Raw genomic sequence first — 13674 nt, forward strand, 5'->3', positions numbered from 1 at the left:
GTTTATATAAATTATTTCAATTAATTAACAAGTATTTTACACTTCTTTAATGAGTTAATATTGTAAAAAAAAAGTTCTATATTGGTTGCTTTTGTTGATATTTTTTATATTTCAATGATATTTTTTTAAACAATATTTCAATGATATTTATAAGATATATAGAAAATATTGATAGATCTTTAATAACAATTAAATATTCTATTTTCAAATATATCAATGAATATATTGACATGTTAGCGAATATTTTAATCTTTTTGACCGTCAATGAAAATATAAAGGACAAATTGGAATAAAATAATGGTCAAAAAGTGAAAAAAGAAACTACACATCATCAAATTAAAATTTAGATAGCAGTTCAATGCTTGAAAGGTACATATTTATCCCTTATATGACCATTCAAAGATAGTGACCAATTTTGCCAAATAAATTTAATTAACCAATTTCATGATATTGTAATAATTTATAATGAAATTCGAATTGGTCTTCCTCCCATTATGTTTTTTACTAGATTTTTTTTTTTAATTTATCTAATGTGGGAGTGACAAGATTTTAGATGTTGTTAGAATGACGGCATCAATAAATATTTTTATAAAAATTATAAAAATTAAAAGATTCATAACAATAAACATTTCACCATTTTTAAGCAAGTTAAAAATTATTAACATTAATATTATGTTCAATATTAGTGATATTTTGTTGGTTTATATATATATAGATTTTTTTTTTATCGATTTTTTTGCGATACTCTGACAATGTTGATTCATTATCATGTTGATGTCGAACCCATGAACATATAGAAATGTCGACATGTCAACAAATATTTAATACCTTTTGCTTTTTTTTTTCCCTAAGATCCTAAGATTAGGGTTTCAAATGGATATGGAAATATTCTCAATAACATGTGTGAAAGCAAATGTAGAATTCTGACGCGATAAATTAAATATCAAATGAAGAATGAAAATAAATGATCAATCATTTCCTTTTTCTCTTACCTCTTTCCAAGAGTGATATGCTAATTTCTTTGCTATCAAACTCGGCCTAAATCAACTAGTCATCATACAACGGGTGTGATAGTTTCGACGATAACGTTTTTGACAAGAAACTTGTTTTTGGTTGTTTCAAAATTTTCATAAAGTTTTAAGAATGTTTTTAAAAATACGAGAAACAAGAAATATAAATAGATGCAAAATGCTTAAGTTTTTTTAATAAAATTGAAAACGATAACATTAATAAAAAACTCTTAAAAAAATATTTTCTTTTCGAGGTCGTATTTTTTTTCCTTTTAGTACAACAAATATGAAGTTAGGGATTTGAAACTCTAATCTTAAAGAAATAATAGTATCTTAACGGCTTAGTTATGCTTATGTTCGCCATCTATTCTAATCTTGAACTTTAGTGTTTATTTTATTTTTGCCTCTAAACTTTCAATATCCTATTTTATTTCTTGAACATTGCGTAAAACACTAAATTGTCATTAATTTCTTAATAAAGAATTAAGAAAAATCTTTTTCTCATTTACCTAATTAACATTTGAAGCCCCATGGTAGTAATGAAATTTTTCAAACAAATTTGAGTATTGTTAAATTATTAATGAAAAATTAATAGTACAAACTAAAATAGTTCTTTCTACTCTTTTTAATTCATGGTTCAATAATTAAAGTTAAACATTCTAAGAGTTTAATGACTAAATAATACCGCCACTATGTTTCTCAAAAGAGACCAATCGTAAAAGATCTCCTCATCAAATTTGTAGGAACATACAGGTCCGCGCTCTGAATTCGAATCACAGAATAGAAATTCTGGGGGTGGCTTTTCTTTTCTTTCCTTTTTTTTTCCGAAACAAGGAGTAGTTCCTTTGATTTGGATAGAATCATATATCTTATTTTACTAGAAACTCGGTACGAAAGTTGAAATGCCAAACCAATATTAAAACCATTTATTAGTAGTTGTATATATATTCACATATGAACCATACAACCTATTGAAGAAGACCCTAAGATATGAAATATATTTGAAAGGTAGCCACCCTCACTTGAATTTATGTCCTCAGAAGCATTGCTTGATGATTGGGCCAATTTTTCCATCCAAGGTTCATATCTCCCACTAAATCTATTCTTTTTTTGAAAAAAAAAAAAAGACAAAAAGTCAGAATGGGTACTAATCTCAGTCACATAGGAATTTTTTTTTCTTCTTTTTCTCTTTTTTCCTTCTTTTATTCAGCGACATATATGACAATCTTTGAATTCGAACATCTGACTTTTCGATGGATAATATATACTTTAACTAATTGAGCTATATTTAGGTTGACATTCCTATCAAAACTATGAACAACTTCTCCGACCATCACATAAACAGCAACATTGAGTTGGAATTTGATGCCAAAACTGAAAAATCAAACAGGAGTAAAAAGAAATTAAAAATTAAAAGAATTAAAAAAAAAGCATATAACTTATAATAGCCTAATGCTATTGCTACTATAATTCAAACAATGACTTCTAGATTTTTCAAAAATTCCAAACCTCCAAGCATTATGTTGACTGATCTTGTAGTATGGTTCACAAGACAGAATATTCTTCAACATTGACTTGGATACTTGAAAAAAAAAATAATAAAATAAAATAAAAAGTCATTTTGACTAGTTCAAATGAATCGTGGAAGATACCGATGGGGCGACATGAAAGTTGTTTAAAGAACTACTATAACTTTGACAGATATATCAATTAGAACTAGGTTAAATTACAAGTTTAGTCGTTTTTTAATATGAAAGAATTCCAATTCTATTCCCTAGCTTTCAATTTTGATTCGGATTATAATGAATCCTTATCGATTACACCATTCCATTATTTTATCTAGCTATCCAACTCCTTTGTTGAGGTTGTTTCAAATCATTACTTTAGTATTACCAACAAAGACTTATTAGAAACCAAATTGAAGGTTAAAAGAATATAATTGAAACTTTTAAAAGCTAAATAGACAAAATCATAGTAAAATTTTAGGTTTAATAGTTTTGTATCTAATAGGTCCATCAAATTTGAAAAACATCGCAAGCTCTTCAACTTTTAAAAATGTAATCAACTGGAACTTTCGATTGAGTCAAATAAGTCTGAAATTTAAGATCTTCCTAGACACAATTCAATTTTGTCGAATACATTCCAACCTAAGCATAGCTTAACTAGTTAAAGACATATCTTCAACCAAAAGATCGAAAGTTCAAATCCCCGCTCCCACGTGTTGATATCAAAAGTTATTTCTACTAAGATACATTAATTTTAAAAAACTGTCAATTAAATTAGGATCCCCGTTAAATAAGGAATTGCAAATTCGAGGACTTGTTAGACACTTTTAAAAGCTCAAGAACTTATTCAATATAAACTCAAAAGTAGGCTAAACTTGTAATTTAACGTTGTAGCAACTCTATAACCCAATAGTTCTATACGCTCCTCTGTTATGGACAGGATCCTGAAAAGCAATCATATTCCAAGAAGAGCATTAGCAAACTGAAGGAGATGAAATTTGGAGCAAGGAGTATCCAGTAAACCCCAAAAAGAATAATTAGTTGGGTGGTGGCAAATGTTTCTCACAAAATATTTGAATCTGAAAAATCACTGACTGAATTCAGAATGGTTCAATTATGTTCATTTTAAGCAATCTATCCATTGTCGAGCACCAACAGGTTTCCAGAGAATTAATTAGTTGGTTAGCACATTCATGGTGACCAGAATGAACAGTGTTCATAATTGGGGCTGCTCAAGAAAATGAGCTTCCTGGAAGGATAGCTGATGATTTCATCAACGCTGAAGGTAAAATCCAGCAAGCTCTTTATACATCTAAGACAGCAAGATCCAAATCCTGCATATGGTCGGTCATCAATCTATCAGTTAAAAGATTTAAGCAGTCATAGCTGGGTCGGGAATGATATCCTGCAGAACATTACGAGGGGAGGTGGGAGAAGGTAATATTACTATTCTTTGAAGTTATATGCCATAGCAGTAAAAAAGCTAGAAAACGGGTCGAGATGAGAGAATCCAAGAATAACCTTACCGCTTTGAGCTTCTATTGTGGAACAGAAATAAGGTCTTCTAGCTCATCAACGATAGTTGTATAGCAGAAAAAGTATTGATCCTGATAGGCAGAGGAGTTGCAAGTTTGTTAGGAGTAAAACAATAAGGGAAAGGCAAGGAACAGAGTGAATGCGCAACTCTATGAGCATAATAGATCAGTCCCAGCTATTTGCATAATAATGAAGAAACAGAATTGGTATATGAGAAAAAGGAACGAAGGGGAAGAAATGACATGATCGAGAACTAAATGATTCATAGCAAGAAATTCTGAATTTGACAGATCCAAACAAGCCAGCCTATGCATTGCATGCAGTTCCAGCTGACCTTATCAGAATGTTTGGACTCTTTAATATGATGGTGCAGAAAAGAAGAAACCATCTCAAAATATTGAAGGAAAATTATAATGGCTAGTAAAACTGGTTGCCATAATTGCAAATTTGTTACTTTCAGGAGTAATTTGCAAAAATGGCAAATGTATATATACTATACTTTTGTATGGTTGATAAAGTATATTACTACATTTACAAAAATGGCAACTTCCCGTGTATTAATATATCACTTTTGTATTGTTGATAAAAGTATATTACTAATATACCTAGACAACAAGTGGGGTGTAAAATTCAACATTACGGTCCTTTGGTCAGAGATAGGTGCCAATTACCGTAGAGCTAAGCTCTTATTGGCTTAATATATTATTTATTTGAGATCTAATATATACTAATATTTTTCTTTAGTTCAACAACATGCGGAGTGGAGATTCGAACCTTCGACCTTTTAGTCAATGATATATGTTTTAACCAATTGAGTTATGCTCTGGTTATCTAATATATACTAATATAAAGTGTATAATCGATACACCACCTAATATAAAATTTGTCACTGATATACTGATTCTTATATTTGTGCCATTTTCGAAAAATAAATTACAAATTTACTATTAACACCTTTTACACTCAACGATGACAAACAAGTCGGTCACTTTCTGTACAAAGAAGGCAAAGAAGGATAAACTTCAAGGGTTATACACATTTCTGTTCAGCAACAGTGACTTTATCAATGAACATTACTGTCTTTGCATGGATGAAAATTTTTTAACAATTTAAAAGCAATTTTACCAGTGTTTGGACCATTCCAATTCGCTGGGACCTAAATGTGGAAATGGTACTGACAAGATCTAGAGCAGACATGTCTCCAGCAAGGATTCTCTGAATTGTGTTATGAATTGCACAATATGTTCCCGTTCTCCCAATACCTGCACTGAAGAAGAGAAAAAACCTCAGATAAAGTGAACGAGCACCATCGACTGTACCATGATAAACATAGGCTGTACCTGCAGTGCACCACTATTGGGCCGAGATCGGGAGGTAAATGATACAGCCTCTTTAACATTTCACGAACAGCAAGTGTGTCAGTAGGAACTCCATGGTCAGGCCATTCTGCGTACTGAATATGCAAAACAGCCACAGATTCTTCCAACTACAAATTAAATGGAGAGGCAATTACATTTCAGAGCTAGTTAAAGCACAGAAGAGGTCAATACAGAGTTCATTAAAAATAATTAAAAGAAATATTCTCTTTTGATTATCTTAATATCTCAAAAAACATAGGCCGACTGCTGAGCCCACTCTGGCTCAGCCGCATCACCCGGGGTGCGAGCCACCCGAGAAGCAAGCTATATCTCGATATAGAATTTTGTGGAAAGCCGTATTCGATGAAAGTCGTATGTACAGCTTGGAGGGAGATCTTGAAAGATCCACCCGGGTCAAAAAGCCAAAAATTGGCCAACATTATGCCATATTACTAAGTTGTATGAGCGGAAGATTTAATGTAATAAGGAGGGGGCCCATAGTATTCTGTTAGTTATTTGATGGGCCACGTTAGAGAATATTATGTAGGGAAGTTGGAGTAGGGGTTGGATATCTTTTTTGCTGAATATTTTCTAGAGGGAGAGGTGGGAACCTGTCCAATCTCCCTCGGCAAGAACTTGTTGATAAATAAATTGTTGGCTGAGGCCTAACACATTATACCACAAGGCTTGCAGTTCCTCTGAGTTTTGGTATGCTTGGATTACCCTTGAGGCAACTGATGGGATATTCAGCAAATGATCCATTCAACAAAGTAAAGTAAAAACTTTCATGTTTCTCAATGAATGATACCCAACCCCTACACCAACTTCCCTACATAATATTCTACTAACGTGGCCCATCACATAACTAACAAAATAATATGGGCCCCCCTCCTTATCTTCTCTCACACCTCCCTTTCCTTTCTCACACGCTTCCACTCATACACCTTAGTAATTTGGGGTCTATCATTCAATAAAAAAATGTTGCAAAACCAAAGAGAAAAATATCTGAGAGACTTCCCTGACTCCCTTTCCCGAGTGATGCCCAAATAACCTGATGTTAGAGTATTAATAGGGAAATGTTATTAAGATATTATTGGTGGCATAATTGTAATTACTCGTTGGTTTGTTAGGGTGTCTGGGTTATAAATAGAGAAAGTTATAACAGGCATAATTTTTTGGGAATTAGTGGTTCAGTCCATCGTGGATGGATTGTCAGAGAGATAGTCCCGTTCAAGCTATTGATATCATAATTTATTTTTGATATTGCAATATTTTCCTTGTAATTCGGATCTTAACACCTGACACTTTACTCTTTGTCTCTCACTTCCTACGCTCTTTATTCCTCCTCGCATTTCACACACATGCAAAGTCTGACCCAACCTATCACTTTCAGTATATACTCAACCCACCCTCTAATTACGACACCGAACGGCTCCATTCACACCAGCTTCTTGCCCTAATTTCCTTATCCTCACTTCAGTTAACCATATTGGTACCCATCACGAGTATTTATGATGCAAGTATAGAAGTTACCCACACACGGAAACAAGCATGTAAAAATATTACCTCTTTACGGTTCACCTCCAAATGGCGCAGAATAAGAGAGGAGTTGGAAGTTTTTATCCATTGAGAGACAACATATATATTACCAAAATCTCTAGGACCATCTTCAGCCTGAAAATAATCTCCACACTTTACCATCTGTGCAAATCATTAGAAGTTATAAGGCACTTATAGATCATAATGGCACAAAAGACAACAAACCAAGTTAAGCAGCATCAAGGAAATAACTGAATCAAATACACACATCTTGATAGTTGGTGATTTGGAAATGAAAAAGATAAGTTAGAGGTTAAGGATGAATAAACCACCAATCAACCCAAAAGTTTAAGCTAATGAGTTGGGTAAATCTAATTCATATATGGATATCTCAATTCTCAACAGTTCCCTCACAAGTGGGCTCCGATAATTGCACAAGACCCAACAAGTGGAAATCATTATAAAATGGGGAGGAAATAACAATGCGGTTCGAACACAGGACTTCCCGCTTTGATACCATGTTGAGAATGAATAAACCATTACTCAACTCAAAAGCTTAAGTTAATGGGTTAGGTAAATTTAATTCATATATGGATATCTCAACGGTAGATTACGAATATTAGAGATAAATTAATGAAAATTAAACCAAAAGAATACGTGGTCATTCAGCAAAGCCACAAAGAATTATCAAGCCGTTACTTGTTAGACAAACAAGATAAACGGCAAATTTTGTGCGCACAGAGAACTGTTTCTGAGTACCTATTACCATACGAAAAGTACAAAGAGTAAACATGCTGGAAAAAGTGAAAAAGAAACAAAAAGACAAAAATACATAATCTAAACAACAGAATTACAAGGTCAAATAAAAACATCTCAATTGTTAAAAATAAGAAAGAGGGAATAATGTGAGAATGGCTCAGAAAGAGAACACCAATGAGATGCTTTGAGCTTGGGGGATGAGAGACAATCAAGCAGAGATCTTCTTTTACTCTTAAAAATCCTCGGATTCCTCTCAAATCAGATTTATGAGAGAAAACTCTTCACCACATTAATCCACATAAGTCTTGCCGTAGGTGACAAATGTGTGACTCCACTTAACAATTGAGTCAAATTTGCTTCAGCCCTCAAATCAAAAACCCAACTGATCTTGAACTAATAAAAAATCCAGCCTTGAGTGCCAAAAGAACAATGGAAAAACAAATGATCAATATCTTCCCCACTCAATTCACAAAGAACACAAAAAGAAGGAAGCAATGAAACTGTGGGAAGTTCTTTCGACTCAAATCAGCGGTATTTAACTTTCTTTTGAGCAGAATCCAAGAAAATATATTAACTTTCCTTGGACTTTTAGACTTCCATAAGGCTGTAAATAATTCCTTATTTTGAATCAAATCAGCAGTATTTAACTTCCTTTTGAGCAGAATTCCAGAAAAGATATTAACTTTCCTTGGACTTTTAGACTTCCATAAGGCTGTAAATAATTCCTTAGGCATCGAAGAGGAATTATACAATCTGCAAACTGAATTTCAAAAATCCAAAAACTGCTTCAAACATCCAAAAACTGAGTTTCTCTCTGGCAACTACTCCTCTTGAAGCTCTTCAACCCCATATTTAGAATTTGGTAGTTAGAAAACTTATAAAATGTTTTAATGGGGTAGGTGAGCAATCCTGGGTTTTGAGAACAGTTTCTTAAGTAACCAAGAGAAATTTAGTCATTATACCGCATCCTTAAAACTATTATTAGGCATGTTCAGAAAACCCAGTGACCCGAAGAACACAGCCAACCCAACCCAAACCATTTGGGTTGGGTTGTGTTGGTTTTTTGGTAGAACCGAAAATTCGGTTCGGTTGAAGGGTTGAAGGGTTTTTTTTTCTCAGTTCAAGCCGAGCCGAACCAATACTAAATTATAAAATACATATATATATATATATATATATTTAGGGTTTTCGTCCGCCGCTCACTCGTCTCCCTCAATCCCACCTTCCCTCCCTCCCCTCTGTCTCACTTCTTCTCCCTCATCTCCGTCATCCCACCTCCCACACCGTCCCACCCGACATCCTACCTCCCATCTCCCACCTTCCCTCCCTCCTACCTCCCCTCCCTTCCTTCATCTCGCTCCCCTCTATCTCGCTTCTTCGCCCACTTCTCTCCTTTCCCCTTCATCTCCCTCATGTCTCGCTTTCCCAATCTTTCGTCTCCCTCTCACTCCCTTCCCAATCTTTGTCGTTTCCTCTATGCAGTAATTTATTTTTCTTCATCTCCCTTATCCCACCTCCTCTGCCTCCCCACCGTCGCCTCCACCGTCTCTCCCTCCCCTTTCGTCTCCCCTTTGTCCCTCATCTCCTTCCCTCTAAAAATTTCAACCCAACCCGAAAATATAAGGGTTGGGTTGGGTTGTAAAATTAATTCGGGTCTTTCAAGTAGCAGAATTGATCAACCTGAATTTTTGGGTTCGTCCAAAAAACCCTATAACCCGACCCAACCCAACCCGTGAACACCCCTAACTACTATATCAAAATAGAAGTCCTATCCTTAGGAAGCACGGACACATGTTAGACACTTGACACGCTCACGCTCTGAACACATGTCCGACATGCGAAATAGCGCATCTGGTTTTTCTTTTTTGGTTTTTTATTTTTTTATTTCAGACACGCGGTGGACATGTTGGGAACATGAGACGGACACGTGGGGGACATGAGACGGACACGTGGGGGACACGAGACGGACACGTGGAGGACACGCGACAGATACGTGGGGGACGCGGTGGACACACCCACTTAAAAAGGTTTTTTTTTTTTTTGGGAGTTAAAAGAAACCTAAAATCAAATGAAAAACAAAAGTCAGCCCATTAAGCACTTAAAACCCCACTAAGAATCAAAATTTATAATTAAAAAAAAAAGACACCCAAATGGTAATGAAGGAGAGTTTCTCCTCTCCTTGCCGGATTGCTCTCTGCCTCTCTCTCTACCTTCATTTCGCCTCCCTCCACCTCTGATTTCCCTCCTACCTCCAATCAAGTTTGCTACCAACTGCCTCTGACCAACTATGCTACCGCTGCTGCAACTAACTAGGTTTGAGTTTTTTATTTAGAAGTATTACTACATCAATGTATACATATATATTATCTAAAAAAACAAATTTTAAAAATTCAATTGTCCCCAACCTAACTGTGTCCTAAATTTTTAGAAATTTAAGTGTCGCAATCTCCATGTCGTGTCGTATCTATGCTTCTTAGACCTATCCTATTCAAGGTTGCACATTCAAGGCTTCCATTTGGAGAGGGAAAAAGAAAAGGAGTTCGAAGCACACATGTAGGAATATTAATAAATAAAATCTAGAAATTTCATTGTAATCAAACCTAGACCATGAGAATATGTAATGCTAAGATGGACAGCTCTCACGGACACAAGCAAGGGCCAAACATAAGCTATGAGTTATTTGAAACCTCAGGGTACAGCTCAAGCATGTGATAGAGATTCTGAGATGCTCAAAATCACAAGACTAGTGATACTAGTGGGGTTTGGGCATGAAACATTAGATGTATCATGTATGTCATTAAAAGAATGTTCGTTGTATACAAGATGAAAGATAGCTTCTCAATCAAAACTTGATATAAATCAATAATAATTTAACATGAGTAAAATGCTTTTAAATACTTTTTTTTTTTCTGGATTTAGTTTTCTGCTTTATGCATACAATATGCTTGTAGTTGCAATACTCATTAACTTGCTATGCTTCTAAAGTTCCCAACACTTTTCTACAAGTGAAATATGAGATACGAAGTTGAAAGAAATCTTGAAGATGAAACTCAAGTTTAAAATAACTCGGTGTGTTTAAGACTTTTTTGCTTTGTTTTACATTTTTATCACATCATCCAACTTTCATATTTCAAATAAACAACAAATATTTAACATTCAACAAGCCAAATTTAATTACACTCAACATCTTTCCAGAAAATTTACCACGCCTTGATCAAAACTTGAGGAAATTAGAATTACCATTAAGTACAGTACCTTGTAATTATCAACTAGCCGAGTAAGCATCAAAATTGCAGGGCATTTATACTGAAACACCATCTCCCAGAAATCTTCATAAGTGTGTGGTAATGGACCTTGTGTGGCAACAAATTGAGAAATGCTTTTTGAGGAGGAAGTCTGCATATTAAGAGTCATTACTAATGGTCAAATAGACAATGGGGAGGATTTAAATAAGATACTTGCACTGGAATATTATCTAAGTAGAAATATTGATTATCGATACTTACCGAGATAAAGCTTGCATTGATATAACCCCTTGCAGCAGGTCTGTAATCCTTACATGAGTCGAGTACAACTCTAGTCTCATCAACTGAAATTATTAATACGATATTCCAGTTACCAAGTTTGGATTAAACAATTAAGCAAAACTTTTACTGTTTAAATAGAAAATTCAGTATAACAAAAATTTTAGCACAGAATTTTAATGGTATCCTCACACATACATGGTAGTACATCCATGTAACGATTTTTGTTTATGTTGACGTTGTCAAGAGCCACAGAGCACTTGCTCTTCATATCATATGCAGTTATTCTCTTGGCCTGAATCACCAATGACACAACTGTTCATGAGAATTAGAATATAGAGACAATAGTCTAACAACATCCACGATGCATAAAATTGATCAAATCCACTAAGATTATTTATAATTAAACAGTATTTAACAAAACTAGAACCTCATTTAGACGTTTCCCGAGCAAAGTCAACATAATTTTTAAGAACTAAAACTCGCAAGGAAGTAGAACTATAAAAGAAAGTCAAGTACAGTGCGCGAAACTTAGTAACTCACGCAATCAAATCTAAAACTAGAAACCCAATACGAATATTGACTATTTTCCAACTTCTTACAGAGGTAAACTTCAGTAAACAGAAAATAACCATATCTAGAGCAATTTCCCAGTACTTCTCAAATTTTCTCGAGAACCAGCGATTAGGGTATCAAAAATGGAAGCCGAACCTGCAACCGGGCGAACTCCTGGTTGATCACATGAGGCGTCTGGAGCTTCTCTCTGAACACATCAAGAGCTTCGGAACAAAACTTAACCTGATCGGGTGTGAGAGCGAGTGTTGGGGGAGAATCGGGGGAGAAAACGAAAGGGTTAGAGGAGGTGGGTGAAGGGTTACCCGCAGCGGAGGCGGAGGCGGCGGCGGCGGCCGTGGCCATGGGCGGCCGGCGGTGGTGGGAGCGGGAGCGCGTGGAAGTGAGATTCCCCAGCGGTTTGATCTGGAAGGCGGAAGGATGAGAGATTGATGAACAGAATTTTGCGCTGGCTGTGATTCTGCCTCCGATCAATTGGATTTCGTGAAGAATTTGAGTCAATGAGTGCGTTTGCTTTACCATATCCTCATTTCATTTTGCTGTTTTTCTCTTTTCTCAAGAGTGGGGACTCTTTGCTTTCTCTCTAACCTCACTATTTTTTTGGCATCAAAATTACAATGGATGAATTTTTATAATTTGGTTTAATTACTAACCTAATCTCATTTTCAATGTGGATTTTTTTAATTTCAACTCAGACTTTAAAGGACTTTAAAGGATTTATGTATTTCCATTTAGGTGATTATGATTGAGACTTTTTTATCGACTTCGTTAGTTTCATTAGTTCAATTGGTTCTAATTGGTTAAGGTATTTATCTATGATAAAAAGTCTATGAGTTTGAGTTTCTATACCACAATGATAAGATAACAACTTTTAACCATAATGAAGATCTGTATGGTTTAACCAAAGCATATGAACTAAATTATAACTTTAAATTTTATGGATCAAATTCAAACTGTATTTACGGGCCAAATTGAACTTAAGCCTAAACTACAAAGAAGAAATTGGTAATTAAACTCATAATTTTTTTTTCTTCTAAGTGACATTTTCACAAAAAAAAAAAAAAGAGAGAGGGGAATTAGATGTTATCTTTCTCAAGCTAGAATATCTTCTCGTTATATATAAAGAGAGAGTTTCAAACATAAGAGCAATGACTTGAGTTGATAAATTGTTTGATAAAATGTATATTAATGGATTAAAATATATCAATAAAATCATAGTTATAGTTAAGTGGATAAGATATGTAAATATTGGTATGTATTATTCAACTCTGTCATTCCTCATTCGGTGTATTAAGAAAAAAGAGATAGAAAATATATATGTTATAATCATTTCTACTTAATAAATGAATTTCATGGATTGATTGGTCTAACCTCCCAACAACTTGACCTAACTTTAATTAATAAATAATTATAAATATCTATGAATATCTTAATCATTATCATTTATCACACTATATTACAAAAAGAGTAAAGTTGGTTTTATCAATTATGTTGCAATTTTTGCAATATTGTGTGACAACTTGAAATTTATGTATGATAATCTTTGAGGGGTAAATAAAATGGGGAGAACTTTCAATCTCTTTAATCTACATATGAAATATTGAGTTTCCTTTTCTTCTTGAGACAATTTTACAAAATAAGAGATCTCTAAGCAATTTTTCTTCGAGTTGGTTCGGGTTATTGGAGACATTTAGTCCAAAATCTTAAAAAGAGTAGAAAAATATTTGAAGTTTACCTTGTTTCAAACATTGAGTCAAAATTCGTACCTATATGTGATATTTTATTTTAGAAGAAATTAAGTTGTAGATACTGTATTTGGTCTGGCTAAATTTTAATTATTCTTTATTTTTATTTTAAATATTTTTCGTTC

At 34.1% G+C, this 13674-nt stretch overlaps 1 protein-coding gene across 3 annotated transcripts; it reads right to left on the minus strand.

Annotated features, from left to right (window-relative positions):
* Positions 1 to 3489: 3489 nt before the first annotated feature.
* On the minus strand, positions 3490 to 12408 carry PTP1 (protein tyrosine phosphatase 1). Of its 3 annotated transcripts, none has more exons than XM_088119873.1 (9): positions 11943 to 12406; positions 11430 to 11526; positions 11214 to 11296; positions 10963 to 11103; positions 6976 to 7110; positions 5392 to 5537; positions 5177 to 5318; positions 4042 to 4122; positions 3490 to 3920 (listed from the first exon to the last, which is right to left on the minus strand). In XM_088119873.1, exons 1-8 carry the CDS (start codon positions 12324 to 12326, stop codon positions 4054 to 4056), a joined length of 1197 nt encoding a protein of 398 aa, XP_087975999.1. In that variant the 5' UTR covers positions 12327 to 12406; the 3' UTR covers positions 3490 to 3920; positions 4042 to 4053. The 3 variants fall into 3 exon arrangements, 2 of the variants coding, with proteins under 2 accessions (XP_087975999.1, XP_022134819.2); XM_022279127.2 differs by having other exon boundaries at positions 3490 to 3849; positions 11943 to 12405; XR_015788894.1 differs by lacking the exon at positions 3490 to 3920 and having other exon boundaries at positions 5177 to 5313; positions 11943 to 12408.
* Positions 12409 to 13674: the final 1266 nt, after the last annotated feature.

Source organism: Momordica charantia (genome assembly GCF_013281855.1).
Source record: "Momordica charantia cultivar OHB3-1 chromosome 11 unlocalized genomic scaffold, Mcharantia_2.0 BLBB01000011.1, whole genome shotgun sequence".
In the NCBI taxonomy this organism is placed as follows: domain Eukaryota; kingdom Viridiplantae; phylum Streptophyta; class Magnoliopsida; order Cucurbitales; family Cucurbitaceae; genus Momordica; species Momordica charantia.

Coding starts and splice junctions, on each gene's coding strand:
- PTP1 (XM_088119873.1), bottom strand. CDS start 12,326: ATGGTAAAGCAAACGCACTCATTGACTCAAATTCTTCACGAAATCCAA. Junction 7,111..10,962: donor GGCTAGTTGATAATTACAAG/GTACTGTACTTA, acceptor TGATTTGCACAG/ATGGTAAAGTGTGGAGATTA. Junction 4,123..5,176: donor TTGGAATGGTCCAAACACTG/GTAAAATTGCTT, acceptor TCTGCCTATCAG/GATCAATACTTTTTCTGCTA.